This window comes from Emys orbicularis, chromosome 8 (genome assembly GCF_028017835.1).
Source record: "Emys orbicularis isolate rEmyOrb1 chromosome 8, rEmyOrb1.hap1, whole genome shotgun sequence".
Lineage (NCBI taxonomy): Eukaryota > Metazoa > Chordata > Testudines > Emydidae > Emys > Emys orbicularis.
In genome coordinates, this window is record NC_088690.1 from 60,113,466 (window position 1) to 60,133,965 (window position 20,500).

Sequence of the window (20,500 nt, forward strand, 5' to 3'; positions counted from 1 at the left end):
TTAAGATGATCCAGTGAGGTGATGGGTTGAAGTATGTAGCAGTCACTTTCATGCATATCAAGTTGCTCCAGTCCCACCAGGAGCTCCTTCGCAATTAAAGATGGAAAACAAAAACAAACCTGTAAATAATTAAGTACATGCCTGCTCCGTCTCAGCAATGAGAGCAGCAAAGGCAGCAGGCAGCTCCTTCCTGATGTTGCTGAAGCTACTTGCCAAGTTTTTTCTTTAAATAGGAAAAGCAGAACTGTTTCACAGGCACTGGAAAAACCCTTTCAAGGAAAAGGATAGATGATTAACAGCCCTGTTAAAGTCAGGCATGGTAAGTATACCTATTCAGCTGAGCTCCCAGATGGCTCTGCCAATTCACCTCAATGCTGATTTGCAACATCTGTGCTATTCCCAGTTATGTCATGAGTCTCCCCTGAGAACAGACTGACACTTGGGCAGTTGTTTTTGCAACCTTGTCAACTGTCCAGTAGAAACTAGGCCAAAAGCACTAATCTCTTACTTACGACCTAAGCCACGTTAATATTCTAGATCTTCCAATGGGGTAAACTAGTGTATTAACCAGCCTCAGCCCCTAATGTTTAGTATCACAAGTTTTTGCCTAACAGTACTCAACTGCTTTAGAACAAACTGCATTAAGCTGCAAGGCATTGTTTATATTGCTAAAATACACAGGAGTAGCCTCTCTGAGGTATTTTCTTCTGAAGGAAAGCCCTGGAGTTGTTCTAACAAAAGGAGACCCAAGTCTTAAGACGCGGTGGTCAACCTGAGCCTGAGAAGGAGCCAGAATTTACCAATGTACATTGCCAAAGAGCCACAGTAATACGTCAGCAGCTCCCCACCCCCTGCTCCCAGCATCTCCCGCCGACTGGCAGCCCTGCTGATCAGCGCCTCCCCCTCCCTCCCTAGACCTCCCAATCAGCTGTTTCATGGCATGCAGGAGACTGGGGGGGTGGGGGAGGAGCGAGGGCATGGCAGGCTCAGGGGAGGGGGTGAGAAGGGGTGGAGTGGGGGCAGGGCCTGTGGCAGAGCCAGGGGTTGAACAGTGAGCACCCCACCGGCACATTGGAAAGTTGGCACCTGTAGCTCCAGTCCTGGAGTCGGTGCCTACACAAGGAGCCGCATTATTAACCTCTGAAGAGCCGCATGTGGCTCCGGAGCCACAGGTTGGCCACCCATCTTAAGGGCTTAACATTAGCCTAACTGGCAGATGCTGAGTGTATCATATTCTTCTGCCAAGCTAGACAGCGGCCCTCATGTCAGCTCCACAGGCCAGGCCTAAGCAGTTAGAAGCAGAAGCAAAATTAAGGAGAGTTACAGTTGGTCTAAGACAGCTCAATCACCAGCCTGACAGCAGGATTTCAATTACTGCAGAGAAAGCTTCTCAGTTCACAGCTCAGCTCTTTAGCAAAGGTGAGGAAGCTCTTAATGGCAGTTTAAAGCTGGTCAATTAGCTTGAATGCTGCTGAGCTCTATAAGCTTCTTACACGCTGCACAGCCTATTGCTAAACTAGAAAAGAGTAACTGATCCTCATTTCTCTTGTCTGTCTTCCATTGAGTTTCAAGTCTTGTAAAGTTGGCATGCACCAGTAATGAAAAACAGAATGAGAATCAGGAGAGGAAAAAAACCTAACATCTTTGTGAGCCCTTAAAATCCAGGGACTAATCAAAGGTTGCTTCACAGCCCAACCTGTAGAACCCCCAAAAACGTAACACAATTAAGACTGGAATCCTACAGAGCATGCAGGCATGTTTCAAATCCAGCACAATCTTCTGGTGCAGGTCTGCAAACAAGAGGCTCATTGTACGATTCTGTAAACCTCATGACATCATCAAAACAGAAGCTCCCATTCGTATAACAGTTTGTGTTTCCAAGGATACCCAGAACTTCAAATAACTTGCAGTCACTCAAAGCCATCAGTATGACCCTGCCCACAATGCTAAGTGGATTCTCCTTCCCACCTCTTCAGCTGTCATTCTGTGCCTCAGACCACTGAGTTTTTACCTCTCCTTCACTCCCAAGCAGGGCCGGCTCTAACTTTTTTGCTGCCCCAAGCAGCAAAAAAAAAAAGCGCCGCCCCCCGAACCCCCCCCGCCGAGCGCCGCGCTGCCGGAACCCCCCGAGCGCCGCGCCCCATGCCGCCCCCCCCCCGCCGAAGCCCCCCCCCCGCGGAATGCCGTGCTGCCGGAGCGCCCCTCCCCCCGCGGAATGCCGCGCCGCGCTGCCCCCCGCCACCCCAAGATTGGCCGCCCCTTACCAGGTGCCACCCCAAGCATGTGCTTGGTTGCCTGGTGCCTGGAGCCGGCCCTGCTCCCAAGTATTAAATGTACTCACTCTCAGCAAGTTAAATTCCCACTTAGTTTGCAATACACACTCAATTTCTCAAAAGCAGAGAGATTTTATTGAACTGAAGAAAAGATTATAAAAGATTATATGCCCTACTACATAGCCACCAAGTTCTGAGTAGCTCCCTGAGTGACACTTCTCCCTGGAGAAAGTGGAGGCAGAGAACTTTTCTTAGGAGGTCTAAGGGCCAGAGCTAAATATCACCCTGGGGTAAAAGTGGTTTGATCTCCTCCCCTCTTTCCCGCCTTTGAACTACCAGTAGAGAGAAATCCTACAGCTGTAGATGCTGACCACTATCTCATTTTACTCCACAATTAGCTCTCTCCCCTAGTTAGCCAGCAGTGGTGCAGGGAGAAGGAAAGAGAGGCATCCTGTCTCTTTCAAACTGCAGCTCTACATTGGCCCCAAGCAGCTGGGAGAAATAAGCTTAGAGGACACCCTGCTCAGCTCCTGCAACCCCTCTGGATTCACAAGATTCCAGTGCAGTTGCAGGATTGTATTTGGGCTAGGGACCAAATGCTTGTGTGCCATGACCAATGTATGACATTTGGCAGGTCTGCTATTACCAAAGCACCTCTCAAAGACTGCCTTATTCCATTCCCTTGCCAGCAAACCATCACCATCTAGCCAAACATAAAACTCACTTCATATCTGCAATTCCAAATGGCCTCTTTACAAATTGTTTGCTTATTATGTTAGAGAACTTCCTTTAAATGGAAACAAAGATGATTAGTTTATCAGTACAGATTATTCCCCTTGTTTTCATTTTATTCCCTGATCTTGAACTTCCATAGAATAATTTAATCCACAAATAGAATCTTGCTAGAAGACTTCAGCTACCTCTTGATTTGAAACTTGATTTGAGTTGGATCTTCTTACCCTAGCAACCCTATTTAATACTGCAACATATAAAAGCTACATCATGGAACCATGTTCCTTTAGTGAAGCATGATCAATCAAGTGCTACCCTGGGATTCTCAGTGTACTAAAACTCTTGATGAAACAGCACAATTGGATTTAATATGGAGGGGAGATCTTCTTTCCTTAGGCCAGTCCTGACCTAGAAAGCATTAGGCAAGATCTGGGGTCCTCAACCTGAGTGGGATGGGGGGGAGGGGGTGTTTCACAGATATCAGAGGGTTATGTGGGGGTATTGACAAGGAAAAGATTGAGGAATGCTGGGCTAGTGTCAAGAACTAGCTGCTGAATGGTAAGGGCTGGGTGTCACAAGTATACCAATACAAGTACAAGTTAAATACCAATTGGGCAAATGCACACATTAGGCTATATGTTATCCCTGTGCAGTTTAAACTGCTATAAGGCCTAAACCTTTCAGATACTTTCATCCTCAGTTTTGCTTCAACAAAACTGAAATACGGAAAGCTAGTATTTAGGTGTCAACCCTCCACATACAGCTTTCATGGAATTGACCTCAGGTTTCCCATTTATTTAAAAAAAAAATCCTGCCCTATAGAAAAAGTCACCTGTCTGAGATGAGAAAAATTTGGTGTTCTAAAGATGAAAGCCTGTGGATTTCTATGGTATTCAAGCTGGAAGTGTAGGGAGTAATGAATCTACATGAACACCTGATTGTTGCAGAGTCCAGGAGGTGGAAAATACCTAAAATACTTGAGCTATTTTTCTGGGAAGCAAACATACATCTTGAAGCCTGAGACTATACGAGTTTTGAGAGGATACAGTGAGACTACAGACAACCACCATTGTATAGATGTGTGCGATCTTACTGAGACAGCATAATGTCTTTCACTTAGGGGGAAGGGGCATTGTTCCTTGCATTCATAGGGTATTATCCAAGTCATTAAAGTATATGAACTTCTCTGATCCACAGAAAACAGCAAACTGCCTTAATAATGTATTATTCCAGCAGACTCTAAATATATTATAAAGAAGCCTCCCACCAGCTCCCCATGCTATTTTGGAAGACCTTCCCAGTTCTGGCATCTTACAAATGTTTTAACCAGAGTCTGGAACCAGCTATTATCCACCAATTAGTGGATTTCACCCACTTCAAACAAACAAATAAAAAGACCATCTCCCCTGCCCTCCAAGTCTTCCCCTCTCCCTGCAGAATCTGCACACGTTTTAGTAAAGAAACATTCGGACCATACAGAAGAGGCTTTTTTCAGTTCCCCCCTTTTTTCAGAGGGAAATCGAGAACGAATGTGATGGGGATTCTGTTCTGTATTACTCAGTTTTACACAACAAATAAAGTCTTCCCATTGCTGTTAATCTGAATCACTATATTTAGTCCAATGCACGGAGATAATAGGTTTTTAAATACCCTTTTCTCAAATTCAGCTTTAAGGATTTTTTGAGGTAGCTTACTTTACCTAAGGAAACTAGGCTCAGATGCAATAACTGGGAAGGAGATCTGGCTTTTACCCCCCCCCCAAAAAAAAAAAAAAAATCCACTTTGGTTAAGGATAGTGAGTTGACAACTGATCTGGTCATGGTTGGACAGTGAATCACTGTCTCAGCTCAGATGAAGGATCAGATGCCTTCTGACTCAGTGTTTTGCTTTAACTACTACCACCACATGACCTAAATATTTTTAAACCAAAGCTCAGTTTTACCCAGAATACTGTAGAGTAACTTGCCTGATTTTGTGCCTGCATATTGTCCAAGGAAACTATTACTTGAGAAATAAAGGAAACGTAGAAAGAAGTAACCTACACCAGTGAAACTTAAGGGCTGAAACATCATGACAATGCAAAAATACATTCTTGTGGACCAATGTATTTGAAAAGTCCCTTCTTGTGAGACTGAGGTGAATTTAGAAATGGAAGGCAGCGAAGATGCTGCAGGTAGGTACCAAAATTTCACAGGTGAAGTAAGTTTTGTATGGTTATGGTAAGCATGATTAATTATGGTTAATGCACACTATGGTAATGGCATAGCTAATTAAGTATTTTCTAGCAGTCCAGGAAGTTTTACACTCTTCCTCCAACTCTAGAAACATGGGAAGGTTCATCTTTCATTTGTCTGATCTAAAATAAGAGTGCATGTTAAGCGAGCAAGTGATGAGAATCTTTATTCTAAACTAAATTAAATCAAACATTTAAGATATTTTGTTTATTTTCACTGGAATTATTTTTTTCTAATGTGAATTTTCCTCCTCCAGGTTTGTGGGGTCACAAGGAGAAAAGCCAGAATTAATAGCCAAAAAGTCACTCAACCACACAGCACACCTGATAATGCTACCTGAGGATTCCTCATACATCTCCCCTCTTTCTTCCCACTTTCCTCCAATCCCCCACATCCCAGAAAAGTAAAGGACACCAGGGACTAAACCTTTGCTATACTGCTTTACTATTGATACTTATTGGATGCTTAGAGTTAATGCGTTTAATACCTTACATCCTTTAAGCACAAACATGCTGTTGCTCCTTAATGTTTTATGTACTGTATGTTTTCCGTACCAATAATGCTGTCCACAAGCAGGATTTTAAGAATCACCTAAACTTCCTCACTAACATTTATTTTTTCAAGCTGTCTCAAATTCTGGAAGGAGAACATGTGAGGCTCACAAAGATACATAGACTGCTGGGGGGAAAAATAAAAGTACTTACAGCAGGACCATACTGAAATTTACAGATGATGGCTCTATTTAAAGAGCCCTGATAACATCTGATTATGAAATGCAGTTTCACAGCATGGCTGTTAGTCACTAGACCCAGTCTGATTTCAGAGGAAAGAAAAGTAACAGTTCTTGGTTGAAATGTTTTCATCTAGTTTGGGAGTGGGGTTTTACAGAAGGGAAGAGAAATAACCCCCATCTGTGCATTTAGCAGTCATCGCTGAAATTCATCTCCTTTCTATTGGGAAGTACAACTTACAGAGGCAGCACACAATTTCTGCAGTAAGCTCTAAGAATTCTGTATGGTGCCAGAAGGTGGGTGGAGGTGATAATGAGGGTTCATGTACACAAGGGATTATTATCTAGGACCAACTTGGACAATAGAAGGAAATGCTTTTTAAATATAACTACAGATAGCTGTCCTTCATGTGGCTTTAGTTAAAGAGCTACTTCTATGCCACTGAACACAATGAGATCTCAAAGATGCACACAAATTCAGAGTGTAAACAGTCACACACAACATAAGAAATGGTCCCTCTGGGTCAGACTAATGGTCCATCTGGCCATGTATCCTGTCAGTGGCCAGTGCTGTTCATTCCTTCAGAGGGAATGAACAGAACAGGGCAATTATCGAATGATCCATCTCCTGTCACCCATTGCCAGCATCTGTCAGTTAGAGGCTTAGGGACAACCAGAGCATGGGATTGCATCACTGACCATCTTGGCTAATAGCCACCGATAGATAAGTTCATGGAGGATAGGTCCAATTCTTTTTTGAACCCAGTTATACTTTTGGCCTTCACAACATCCCTTGGCAATGAGTTCCACAAGTTGACTGTGTCTTGTATAAGGAAGTATTTCCTTTTGTTTGTTTTAAGCCTGTTGCCTATTCATTTCATTGGGTGACGCCTAGTTCTTGTGTTATGAGAAGGAATAAATAACACTTCCTTATTTACTTTCTCCACACCAGTCATGATTTTATAGACCTCTATCATATCCCCCCCCCTTTTCCAATCTGAAAAGTCCCAATCTTTTTAATCTCTCCTCATATGGAAGCTGTCCTATACCCTTAATCATTTTTGTTGCCCTTCTCTGTATCTTTTCCAGTTCTAATAGATCTTTTTTGAGATGGGGCAACCAGAACTGCATGGAGTATTCAAGGTGTGGGTGTACCGTGGATTTGTATAGTGGCATTATATTTACTGTCTTATCTATACCTTTCCTAATGGTTCCTAACATGGTTAGCTTTTTTGACTGTCACTGCACATTGAGAGGATGTTTTCTGACAACTATCCACAATGACTCCAAGATCTCTTTCTTGAGTGGTAACAGCTAATTCAGATTCCATCATTTTGTATGTATTTGTTGTGATTAGGTTTTCCAATATACATTACTTTGCGTTTATCGACATTGATTTTCATCTGCCATTTTGTTGCCCAATCACCCGGTTTTGTGAGATTCCTTAGTAATTCTGTGCAATCTGCTTTGGACTTAACTGTCTTGAGTAATTTTGTATCATCTGCAAACTTTGTCACCTCACTTTACCCCTTTTTTCAGATCATTTATGAATATGTGGAACACAGGGCCGGTGCAACCTATTAGGCGACCTAGGCAGTCACCTAGGGCGCTAGCATTTCGGGGGCAGCATTTTCTTCGGCGGCGACCGCGGCAGCCGGATCTTCGGCCACCCCGGTCGTCGTCCTTTAGGTGAAGGGAGCTGGGGCAGGGGGGTGCAGGGAGGGCCGCCTGCAGCAAGTAAGGGGGGGGCGGCATGCAGGGGAACTCCCTGCCCCAGCTCACCTCTGCTCCGCCTCCTTCCCTGAGCACGCCACCCCGCTCTGCTTCTCTCCCTCCTAGGCTTGCGGCGCCAAACAGCTGATTGGCGCCGCAAGCCTGGGAGGCGGGAGAAGTGGAGCAACGACAGTGTGCTCCGGGAGGAGGCAGAGCAGAGGTGAGCTGGGGTGGGGAGCTGCCGCACGGCTCCCCGGGCGGGGGGGGGGAGGAGCTGCCACGGGGGGGGGGGCGCCTCAAGGTGGAGGGGGGGTGGAGAGCTGCCGCGGGGCTCGGGGAGGGGGCGGAGCAGAGGTGAGCTGGGGTGGGGAGCTGCCGCATGGCTCCCCGGGCGGGGGAGGGGGAAGCTGCCGCAGGGGGGCACCTCAGGGCGGGGGGGAGCTGCCGCAGGGCTCAGGGAGGGGGGAGGGTGCAAGGTGGAAGTTTCGCCTAGGGCGTGAAACATCCTTGCACCGACCCTGGCGGAACAGCACTAGTTCCAATACAGATCAATGGGGTACACTGCCATTTACCTCTTTCCAGTCTGAGAACTGATTACTCTTTCAGACAACTGAAACAAAAAATATAGGACAAAAGCTCAAGCTGTTCTAAATTCTCCATTATAAAATAATTAATATTTCAAAGGCAGAAATTTTTTCTTCCCTTTTTAAACAAAAGGTCTGCATTAATATTACACAATCTCTTGATACTAGTATCTAGTGGACAAACCATTATCTGTATGCAGTGGTGAACTTCCACAGAAAAATAGCTATTTTCATATACTCTTTGTAGATGGTACAATTTCGTCTCTTGTACTGGTATATGAGAGTCTCGAGCATAAGACAGAGATCCACTTCCCCCTTATTGTCAATCCTGGAGTGATAGAGAGCACCAAGAGGCCTGGAGATGCAGGATGGGTGCACAGAGGCTGAGAGGACTCTATAATAGTGGTGCAGGGAGAAGTGTTAAAACAGATTTCAAGCACTTGACACAGAAGCAAGAAGTGTAACAAAAAACACAGATCTGAGCTAACTCACCTGATAAGGAATCTTAGTGTGTGTAAAACAGACAATGTATCCTCATTTTGCAACTTCCATAGAATCATATTGGTTGATACCCCCTCTAAAGAGACAGATGTCATGACTAGTTACGGAAACCTCAAATGACAACTACAATCATGTTGGGCATCTTGTTTCAGTTCCTAGTTAATTCTTAAAGTTTGCTCTAATATTTAAGCTCTTTTCTCCCCAGCTGTAGCTTAATTCTATTACTACTTGTTCTGTCCTCAATGACAACAATTCATCCCTCTCCTTTTCACAACATCCTCTCCAAGAACAGCATAAAAACTTGAATTGGAATAGTGAGCTACACATCAACATGCTTTCCAGCCGTGAAGCAATGAGCCATTATGACAACCAGAAAAATAATTTCCTTTTCTTTATTTTCTAAACTCTCATGTGATTAAAGTTCATTAAAATGCAAACTGCCTTGAATTTTATTTTATACATCAATGGCCATGCTTCCATATCTCTAGGCTATTACAGCATCTCTCTTTGTGCATTCTTTGGGCATTAGACGTGCCAGACTCCAGGCTGAGCAGCAAGTGATCTATTCAATATCTCTAAACATTTGTACATTGATCTGGCTTTATTTTAAAAGTGTGTTCAAAGTTTGTTCACCTCAGGTACACCAAGCAAGGGATGTTTGGGTATCTTAAAAAGAATTGCAAAAGTATCACTATAGTTATAGGTAAGCAGGTGTTTTCTTCATAAACCTGTATCTAGGCCCATTATTTGGACTGAAGTTTCCTGTGCTTGATCTTGAGTTCTTTGGAAAAGTTTGGTAAAACTCACACAATCATTTTTGATAGACCTGAACAGGACATTTTAAAGACACACACACACACACACACACACACACACACTTACTTCATGGACAGCAAGTGCCTTTGACATATCTGAAGACATCTGCACTATTTTTTTTTCTATTTTCTGCAATGTTTGCATTCCACCATGTGTATTCAGAGCTCTGCTATTAAAATAAACATAGCTATGTCTATTTGACCATGCAATACTCTCAAGCATGAACATTCCAGTTAAATATGCAATACATCTATTTGACTCATGTTGTACAAGAGTGCTTATTTCAATCTGCAATCACAGTTTTGTCTCTTTTCCTTCCCCCTTTAACCAAGCAAGCAAGCAAACAAAACAAAACCCAAACAAACAATTGACAAATATTAAATGCATAAAAGTCAGGAAATTTGAAGTTACAGTTTCCACGGCAACCATTACTTAGCCACAATGAAGATGAGTTGTTGCATATCTATGCCCCTATGCTGTACAATGCAGGCACATACTTATACAATTAGCAGCATATAGTGTAATTCAAAATGCTACATATGCACAAGGAGTCTGAGTTATGGTTGCTGTGCAAATCATACATTAATTTCTCGACTAATGTATTTAAACTCTCAGCTATGATACTGCATAATAAAATTCAGAATGATGCATTCTACATGGGAATGAATCTGTAGTCTCTGATGTTAATTACTGAAGCCCAATGGCACTTAAAAGCAGTAACTGTTTACTGGGTGTGCACCTGTGTGTACAGTTTCTTTCAGTCTGTAACAGAAAGCCATGCAGGTGGCAGCTATAGAAGGTTCCAACAGAAACTGTCCAATGAAGCAGAAAGAATATCTTTAGGGATTATACTGTTTTTCTTATTCTAAGAATTAAAAGAAAGTGACTCAATCATAGGGTTGCCAAACCCTACAGGCTTGACCTGGAGTCTCCAGGAATTAAAGATTAATCTTTAATTAAAGTTCATGTCATGTGATGAAATCTCCAGGAGTACATCCAACCAAAACTGGCAACCCTGATTGTCAGTCATGTGACAATGAGGATACTTTCAGGTGCTTTTCTAGTGTGCAGGTATTTTGTGTGTGCCTGCTCATGCTGGTTCTGTCGACTCGGCTTCTCTAACAATTTCAGGGGCTTCAGTCTCTTCAAAGATGATATGAAGAAAAAGTACATGCCTGCCTGCTGTTTATTCTTTCCATACCCACTCTACATCACTAATCTACTGTAAAAAAATGATCCTCAAACAGAAGAGTCCTGTCCAGTTATATGACAGGCTCTGCAGATCCCTTTACAATAGCTTTACTATTACAGTATCTTCTGTTAATCCCTGACCTTGCACAGTAATAAGGTCCTCAACTATCAGTGAAATCCACAGGAGTTGAGAGTATTCAGGATTTGGGCCTTAACAGGTTCCAAAGGCCTTTCTCATCTGGACATCTTGATTAAGAAAAGGATTTTACTATGCACACACATAAGTCAGATCCAAAACTAGGCAAAGCTGGAGCTTGTTCTCATTTGTAATCAGGATACATGCCAGTGGCACATCTGAGGGCAGGCCTCCACTACCGCTTATGTCTCAAGGTGGGGGGAAAAAGACACCCCCCTGAGCAACGCAAGTTACTGTGACCTAAGCGTGAGACGCTCTCCAACTGACATAGCTTCCACCTCTTGCAGAGGTGGAGTAATTATGGCAATGGGAGAGCGCTCTCCCATCAACATAGTGTCTTCACCAGATGTGCTGTAGCTTCGCTGATGTAGCGCTTCTGGTGTAGACCTGCCCTACCTCTTGTGATGGACAAAGTTGAGTAACCAAAATCCCACGTGTTCAGATGGACATAATTACTAGTTGCTTTCTCTCAGAGTCAGAACCATTACTCATTTTCCCTATCATTCCCTTACAAAACTAGCTCTAGACTTCAGATATGAGAAAAATCTCTCTATCACTGAAAATTGCCTTATGCTGACAGAAAGTCCAGTAAAGAAAAGGACAGTCAGCCATTCTAAAATATGGTGGTTTAACAATGTTTATTTTTATGAAACTACAGTTGCACTGACAGGAAACTCAGCACCTCAACGATCTAGCAACACGCCAGCCAAGGCTAAGGCTTTAAATTCTTAGCAACAGATGTTTGAAATCAGTAGCATTTCAGTACACCATATTTAAACACACAGATCCCTATCTTCCTAATAGAACATATATAGAAGTTAGTTATTAAAATAGCCTTTCCTTATAGGATCAAAATTAGATGATAAAGAAAAAGTGATTATTTGAGAAAGGAAAACTGCACACCAGTAACTGGGAGATGTCCAAATCTGCCTCTGCACCTCTTCACTCCTCCTTCCACTCCTGTCCAGCTACTTTAGTCTATTGAGAGTGTCACTAGGTGGAGAGTGATGCACAGAAAGAATGGGGTTTGGGAAACTCTTCAGTAGTGAAAGCTTAAATCCATGTACAGTATTGAAGCATGGCTGCCAAGAGTCAACTCTTTTTAAAGAATAGTGCTACTCTAAAAAGTGACTAAAAATGGCACCTTTTTATCAGAAGAACTGTTCACTGTGTGTATTCAGTTGTATCAGCTTGCTCTAAATAAAAAGCTTTTTTTACTACTGTCAGCCCTGGAGAATCAACAGGCTAATGAATTGGATTATTGGCTCATGATCATCAAGTGAACTGTTAACTCAGTTTCACTTTTGAGGACTAAAGATTACATAGTCCTAGAAGTAGCTGAGGGCAACATTTGGCCTACGCAATCTTTACTAAGAAAGCTGCATGAGCTAGGATACCAGTTTAATTTACAGATTTCAGACTGATTGTTTACAAGCTAAAAGATTTTTTTCTAACCAAGTGCATTTATTAGCAGCATCATTTAAAACACAAACTTGGAAGTTCAAGTTTAGAATCATTTTTTAGAAAATAACTTCACTCTAAATAGCTCTGGGACTCGAAAGAAATGTCATGCAACTCAAGAATACCAATCTGAAGAGGCCGCTTCCTAAAGAAGTTAAGATTTGGTATGCCCTCTTATCTTTGAAATTTCTTCTGAGTGGTAAACCCCATGCTCCTGGCCTTATAAGTGTCGGAATTTTTTAAAAATGGGATTTCCTGTTTTTTTTTTTTTAAATAAATCTATAAAAAAAAATCATAGAAATATAGAACTGGAAGGGACCTCAATAGATCTAGTCCAGTCCCCTGCTTGGAAACAGGACTAAATATTATTCAGACCATCCCTGACAGGTGTTTGTCTAATCTATTCTTCAAAAACCTCCAATGATAGAGATTCCACAATCCCCCTAAGTAATTTGTTCCAGCACTTAATCACCCTGACAGTTCGGAAGTTTTTCCTAACATCTTACCAAAATCTCCCTTGCTGCAATTTAAGCCATCACTTTTTGTGCGGTACTCAGTGGCATAAGAGAACAATTTATCACCCTCCTCTTTATAGCAACCTTTTACATACTTGAAGACTTATGCCCCCCATCAGTCTTCTCTTCTCCAGACTAAACCATCCCAATTTTTTCAATCTTTCCTCGTAGGTCATGTTTTCTAGACCTTGAATCATTTTTGTTGCTCTCCTCTAGACTTTCTCCCATTTGTCCACATCTTTCCTGGAGTATGGTGCCCAGAACCAGACACAATACTCCAGCTGAAGCCTTATCAGTGCTGAGTAGAGTGGACAAATTACTTCTTGTGTCTTGCTTACCGCACTCCTGGTAGTACATCCAGAATTAGTGCTTTTTTTGCAACAGTATTACATTGTTGACTCATATTTAGTTTGTGATCCACTATAACCCCCAAATCCTTTTCTGTGTAACTACTTTCTAGGCAATCATTTCCTATTTTGTATTTGTGCAATTGATTATTCCTTCCAAAGTGGAATACTTTGCACCTGTCCTTGCTGAATTTCATCCTATTTATTTCAGACCATGTTTCCAGTTTGTCAAGATCATTTTGAATTCGAGTCATGTCCTCCAAAGCGCTTGCAACTCTTCCCAGCTTGGTATCATCTGCAAACATTATAAGCATACTCTCTATGCCAGGGGTAGGCAACCTATGGCACGCGTGTCAAAGGCGGCACGTGAACTGATTTTCAGTGGCACTCACACTGCTCAGGTCCTGGCCACCGGTCTGGGGGGGGGGGGCTCTGCATTTTAATTTAATTTTAAATGAAGCTTCTTAAACATTTTAAAAACCTTATTTACTTTACATACAACAATAGTTTAGTTATATATTATATACTTATAGAAAGAGATCTTCTAAAAACATTAAAATGTATCACTGGCACGCAAAACCTTAAATTAGAGTGAATAAATGAAGACTCGGCACACCACTTCTGAAAGGTTTGCCAACCCCTGCTCTATGCCATTATCCAAATCATTTATGAAGATATCGGGACCCCACTCAATTTGTCCTTCCAGCTTGGCTGTGAACCACTTGTAACTACTTTTGGAGTATGGTTTTCCAACCAACTGTACACCCATCTCATGGTAAATTCATCTCTCTAGGCTATATTTCCCTAGTTTGCTTATGAGACGGTCTTGTGAGTCAGCATCAAAGGCCTTACTAAAGTCAAGATATCATATATATGCCTTCCCCCATCCACAAAGCTTGTTACACTGTCAAAGAAGGATATTAGGTTGGCTTGATGTGATTTGTTCTTGACAAATCCATGCTTATTGTTACTTATCACCACATTATCTTCTAGGTATTTACAAACTGATTGATTGATTATTTGCTCCATTATCTTTCTGGGTACCAAAGTTAATCTGACTGGTCTATAATTTCCTGGGTTGTCTTTATGCCCTTTTCATAATTAGGTACCACATTTGCCCTTTTTCAGTCCTCTGGGATCTCTCCAATTCTCCACAAGTTCTCAAAGATAATCACTAATCATAGAATATCAGGGTTGGAAGGGACCTCAGGAGGTCATCTACTCCAACCCCCTGGTCAAAGCAGGACCAATTCCCAACTAAATCATCCCAGCCAGGGCTTTGTCAAGCCTGACCTTAAAAACCTCTAAGGAAAGAGATTCCACCACCTCCCCAGGTAACCCATTCCAGTGCTTCACCACTCTCCCAGTAAAACAGTGTTTCCTAATATCCAACCTAAACCTCCCCCACTGCAACTTGAGACCATTTCTCCTTGTTCTGTCATCTGGTACCACTGAGAACAGTCTAGATCCATCCTCTTTGGAACCCCCTTTCAGGTAGTTGAAAGCAGCTATCAAATCCCCCGCTCATTCTTCTCTACTGCAGACTAAATAATCCCAGTTCCCTCAGCCTCTCCTCATAAGTCATGTGCTCCAGCCCCTAATCATTTTTTTTGCCCTTCGCTGGACTGTTTCCAATTTTTCCACATCCTCCTTGTAGCGTGGGGCCCAAAACTAGACACAGTACTCCAGATGAGGCCTCACCAATGCTGAATAGAGGGAAATGATCACATCAATGCTCCTACTTATACAGCCCAAAATGCCATTAGCCTTCTTGGCAACAAGGGCATACTGTTGACGCATATCCAGCTTCTCGTCCACTGTCCCTAGGTCTTTTTCTACAGAACTGCTGCCTAACCACTTGGTCCCTAGTCTGTAGCAGTCCATGGGATTCTTCCGTCCTAAGTGCAGAACTCTGCACTTGTCCTTGTTGAACCTCATCAGATATCTTTTGGCCCAATAAAATAATATATGGAGATATACCTATCTCACAGAACTGGAAAGGACCCCGAAAGGTCATTGAGTCCAGCCCCTTTGCCTTCACTAGCAGGACCAAGTACTGATTTTGCCCCAGATCCTAAGTGGCCCCCTCAAGGATTGAACTCACAACCCTGGATTTAGCAGCCAATGCTCAAACCACTGAGCTATCCCTCCCCCTAGTTCTCTTCAGCCAGTTCCTTAAGTATTTTAAGATGTATTTCCTCAGGCCCTGCCAACTTGAAGACTTCTAACTTGTCTAAGGGCTAGTCTACATTGGCAACACTGGTCCACAAGGGCACAGCTCCCAGCGCTAGTGCACTGTCTACACTGGAGCTTTATGGCGCTGAAACTTGCTGCGCTCAGGGGGGTGTTTTTTCACACCCCTGAGCGAGAAAGTTGCAGCACTGTAAACTGCCAGTGTAGACAAGCCCTTAATAATTCTTAACTTGTTCTTTAACTATTTTAGCCTCAGGCCTTGGCTACACTGGCAATTCACAGCGCTGCACTTGCTGCGCTCAGGGGTGTGAAAAAACACCCCCCCTGAGCGCAGCGAGTGCAGCGCTGTAAAGCGCCAGTGTAATCAGCGCCTGCAGCGCTGCAAGCTATTCCCCTCGGAGAGGTGGAGTACTTGCAGCGCTGCGAGAGAGCTCTCGCAGCGCTGGCGGCGCGACTACACTCGCGCTTCACAGCGCTACCGTGGCAGCGCTGCGAATCCGCGAGTGTAGCCAAGGCCTCAGATCCTTCCCTATTTACACTGATGTTTGCTAGGTTAGCTGTCTGATCACTGCTAACCTTTTTGGTGAAATCAAACAAAAAAGGAATTTAGCACTTCAGTCATTACTACATTTTCTGTTATTGTCTTTCCCTCCTCATTGAGTAATGGGCCTACTCTGTGCTTGGTCTTCCTTTTGTTTCTAATGCATTTGTAAAATGTTTTTTTGTTACCCTTTAGGTCTCTAGTTAGTTTAATCTTGTTTTGTGCCTTGGCCTTTCTAATTTAGATCTATATAGATATATAGATTAATTTTTTAAAGAAGAAAAAGGGTAAATAAATACTCATACTAAGTGCTAGTTACAGAAATGTTTAGGCAACCTTAATCATAAGAAAAGACCCTGTATATTCTGAAATTCCACAACGGTATGTAGAGAAATCTCTGTATTAACTATCTCTATAAATCTTTATGATGTTGCATTGTGTTATTTTGTATTAAGTATCTTTCTTTATGACATTGCATCTTGCATGATGTTATTTTGTATTTCATATGACTTGGCATGGTGCCTCTCTATTTTCATACAACTTTGTATTAGATCCCTATATAGAAAATTGGTAGAAAACTTTGTATCAAATGTTATAGCCCCTAAGGATAGTATAGTTAAAGTAAAAGCCTTTTTGCTAGAAGTAGAATAAGATCTTCCCTCCACTCTGTAATCAATTGCCCTATTGACTGAATGAGGTGTGAATGAGTGAGGCGTGGAAGACACCCACCTCCAGACAGCTACAACAGTTGCAGAGGGAATGAGAGCCAGAGCAAAGGACAATACAACTTGTCAAGTGGGCCCAACAAAGAAGAGCAGACATATTGACGGCCTCAGGGATTAGAAGCAAGCACCTTCTTTAGAAAACACCCTCTTTGAGCAGCATTGGGACAACACCCAGAGAAAAGCAGCACAAAGACCAACGGACACAGACCAATGGACACAGACCCAGATTTTGAATCTGGTCTAGATTTGCATAAGAGGGAAGCTGCTATAAATATGAGGTGTCTTGCAGGAGGACCCCGGGTCTCGTCTTGTCACCATCGGAGCATCGATCCGGATCGGCAGAAGCCCGGCTCCACCCCTCCCCCATCTAACTCACCTGGCCAGTGCAGTTAAGGGGAGCAACTAGTTGGTAACAACAGCAAGACGGAGTGTGTTTGTATGTGTGTGTGTGTGTGAATGCATGACTGTGATATATATCTCATATGCATATTGTAGAGTATTAATTAATACCGGTATTACTAATAAATGTGGTGTCTTGCCTTAATCCCCCTGAAAAGATCCTGTATAGTACTTTGAGTACAACAGGTAGAATTTACCATCTTACCGCAGACTCTAAATTTGCATGTTGTAAATATGTAAATTTCAGTACCTTATTATTGAAAACAATCTTGCAGACATGAATTGAGTGGAAACCAATTGTCTTCTTCAAACATCCCAGTGGGTGTCTGTCTTAGTCTGGTGTCTCTGAACAGTTCCCCAACAACTATCTTCTCTCTCTTGAGTCCCTTTGCTCATGTCGGTTCCCAGGTTTTCGTCTTTCTTGTCCAAATCAGTTCCCATAACAATGCTCAAGGGTTTATTGAAGAATGTCTTATCTTGAGCCACTACACCCCCCTATGCTCTCACCCAAGTCAGAATCAAGTAGGGACTACCTGCCCAGCATCAGCCTGAGCAGCAGCACTTCTTGTGGGGCCTCCCTTTCTGCCCCAATTGAAGATGTATGTTCAGTGGGGCAGAAAAGGCCTACCAGAAAACGGACCAGGCCCACTCTGCAACATCCCATTCACCACTCTAACCCACTGGTTCCCCCCACTATCGCAGTAATCTGCAATTGGACTTCTTGTCTCATCCTGAATTAGCAGATGACTGGAGAAGAGAGAAGAGGGGCTACTAGTAAGAGGGCTTCGTCAGGGCACAAAATCCTAGCAACCAGGTAGGCACTAGAGCTGCCTACAGCAATGTAAACAATGATCAGCACCCACATTCCACACTAGTAGGATCTCCTCAAGGAGATCCATTTTGGGGATCCAGTGATATTAACCAAAAACTCGTCGTGAACAGAATCCCACTGAGTTACAGCCTTACACTGCACTGGGGGTATAGTCCCCATTAAATCACTTAATTCTCTCTTTTTTAGCTGTTTGTTTTAAAGGGATGTGACTGACTCCAATAAAAAATGCAGTGTATAAAATACAAGACCACTCCACTGTAATTAAGAGATCGTAAGTGCCCAGGTCAGCAGAGTACATTCTAATAATAAAACAGAGGCTTTCGGAATACAGAGGGCTTGTCCAATGATCTAAGATGGATCCAGACGTTATCGGGGGTTTAGAACGATAATCTGGAGGATTTTGAAAAACGTTACGAGTTTTTACAAGTAAGAGTTTAAACCCATTTTCATAGCTGCATCAGCTACTTGCGTCAGATCTGCTAGTACTAGGAAGTCAAATGAAAAACCAAGAGTGACAACAGGAGGCAAATTTCTCTCCCTTTTTCTCTTTCGCTTTAAAAGCATTATAATCAACGGGGTAGATTTAAATGAAATCTCACAGACTGGCATCAAGAAGCTTGCTGACCTCAATCCCAGCTAGCTAAATCTTTACAAATGTTATTGTTCTTGGCATCTAATACACAACAAACATTAATTTAGCTGACTGGTTACAGAACTGTGAATCTGGCACGATTAAATCAATCGGTTTCACTCCTGGAACACCGTTTAAAGACAGCTTTACTTTCCTCCACACTCCAGTTTGACAGTAGCAAGTTTTATATATCAAGGTACTACAGGTCCTCAGAGTTTGCCCTCAAAACAGTACACACCATCTATCCAATTCATTCCAGAGAGCTATTAGTTCCTAAAACCACCAAAAGACATGTTAAAAAGCCTTTCAAATTTTTAAGTGGGTGCAAAATTGTTTGGACAGTCCTAAACACCACCCTACTTTCATTTAAAGAATTGCATTTAGTGGGTTCACTGTTAAGGCAAGGACAACAGTGGAGGAAAGGAAACATTTCAGAAGGCCACAGTAGCATAAACTGCTCTATTTAAAGGACACATCAGGAAGCACTCAATTTAATGTAGATGCTATCAGCTTCCCCATATTAGTAGCCACCAGTAAAATCAGTATGAAGTTACAAATAGTTTTAAATAACTAAAAATCTCTCCAAGGAGCAAGTAACTATGCTCACCTGTTAACCAGCTACATGGAGAACAAAACAATTCACTGTTACCTGTATTCAAATAAATCTGATTACAGTCCGTCCCCCATTCATTCACTGGCTCACTGCTGGGCTCCCCTTTTCGGGTCAACATCTTAGAAAAGCCATTTGAAAGTGTAGAGAAGATACCATGGATAAAATATCCCTGTTGTTCACAATCTACTGAGCGCACTGGTTGCAGAAATGGCTTTACACTTCTATTTCTCCAGTGTGGTGCAGGCTCAGACATAGACCTGCTGAATGGAACTCGAAATGGTATACTATCTGCCTGGCTCAGCTTTCTTGCTGGGTCTTCCTGAAGAGCATCAACACCACTATTGTCCATCCTCAAAGGGCATTCAATAGGACTTAGCTGATTATGTTTCCATTTAAGACTGTGAGACAACTCTCTCTTGCTCCCCTTCCAGTGAAACCTGGGATGCGTCTGCCACCTGTATGCACCAAGTGACTTCCCTAGATCTGAAATAGCTTGTTCATGTGTCCTCTTACTCTTCATTTGGTAGTACCATTGATAGTCCTTCAAATTAGCTGCAACTTTTGTACTTCCACTCCCCTGTTCCGACAACGATCTTCTAAAGGCTGCAGCAGAGGGACGGTACTGCTTTTTAAACGCACTCATTTTCCACCATTCGACTTTCAGTTTCTTTAACTTACACTTCCTTGTGCTTTACCAATCATACAGCTACAGTTCACATTCGTCAGGAGTACTCAAAAGCATTTTAATGCTTGAGCTGCTTTCTTCAGTAGTGTGGCTACGAATGAAGCAGATGTTCTTCCTAATGAACTGGAATCAATCGGGTATCATTTAGATATAGAGTTTCACACCATCACTTATTACTGCATATTTCTGCATCTCAGTAGAGTCTTCAGCACACAGGAACCCTCGCCTACAGCAAATTGTTTGGCTTCTGAAGATGAATTCAGCTCTGCGAAGTCAGTTGTCATTTCCTGCGCTTTCACGTTTCTGCACCAAACTTTCAGGAAATGACTAAAAAAAACAGTCTTGAAAACCCACAATGGGGTTCTGAGCCAATCGTAATTCACTTTTTCACTTTGCAACAACAGTGGGTTAATAAGGGAATGTGAAATTACCTTAGCTTAAAGCCACACATTCATGCAGCATGAAGTCTCAGCAACAAAAATAAAATAAAATAAAAATCTAAATTAGCAGTCATCCTTCTTATGTTCAGGACCTAAGAAGTTGGGTACATCAAGTGATAGCTTAAAGCAACATTTAATGCAGAATTGC

The 20,500-nt window shown here is 42.6% G+C and overlaps 1 protein-coding gene across 1 annotated transcript in view; it reads right to left on the bottom strand.

Annotated features, from left to right (window-relative positions):
• Positions 1–19,870, bottom strand: part of RASAL2 (RAS protein activator like 2) — a 170,208-nt gene extending 150,338 nt beyond the window's left edge. The window contains exon 1 of the mRNA XM_065409333.1: positions 19,264–19,870. Coding sequence (XP_065265405.1) covers positions 19,264–19,870 — 607 coding nt within the window. The remainder of the gene's footprint in view (positions 1–19,263) is intronic.
• Between the last annotated feature and the right edge of the window lie 630 nt (positions 19,871–20,500).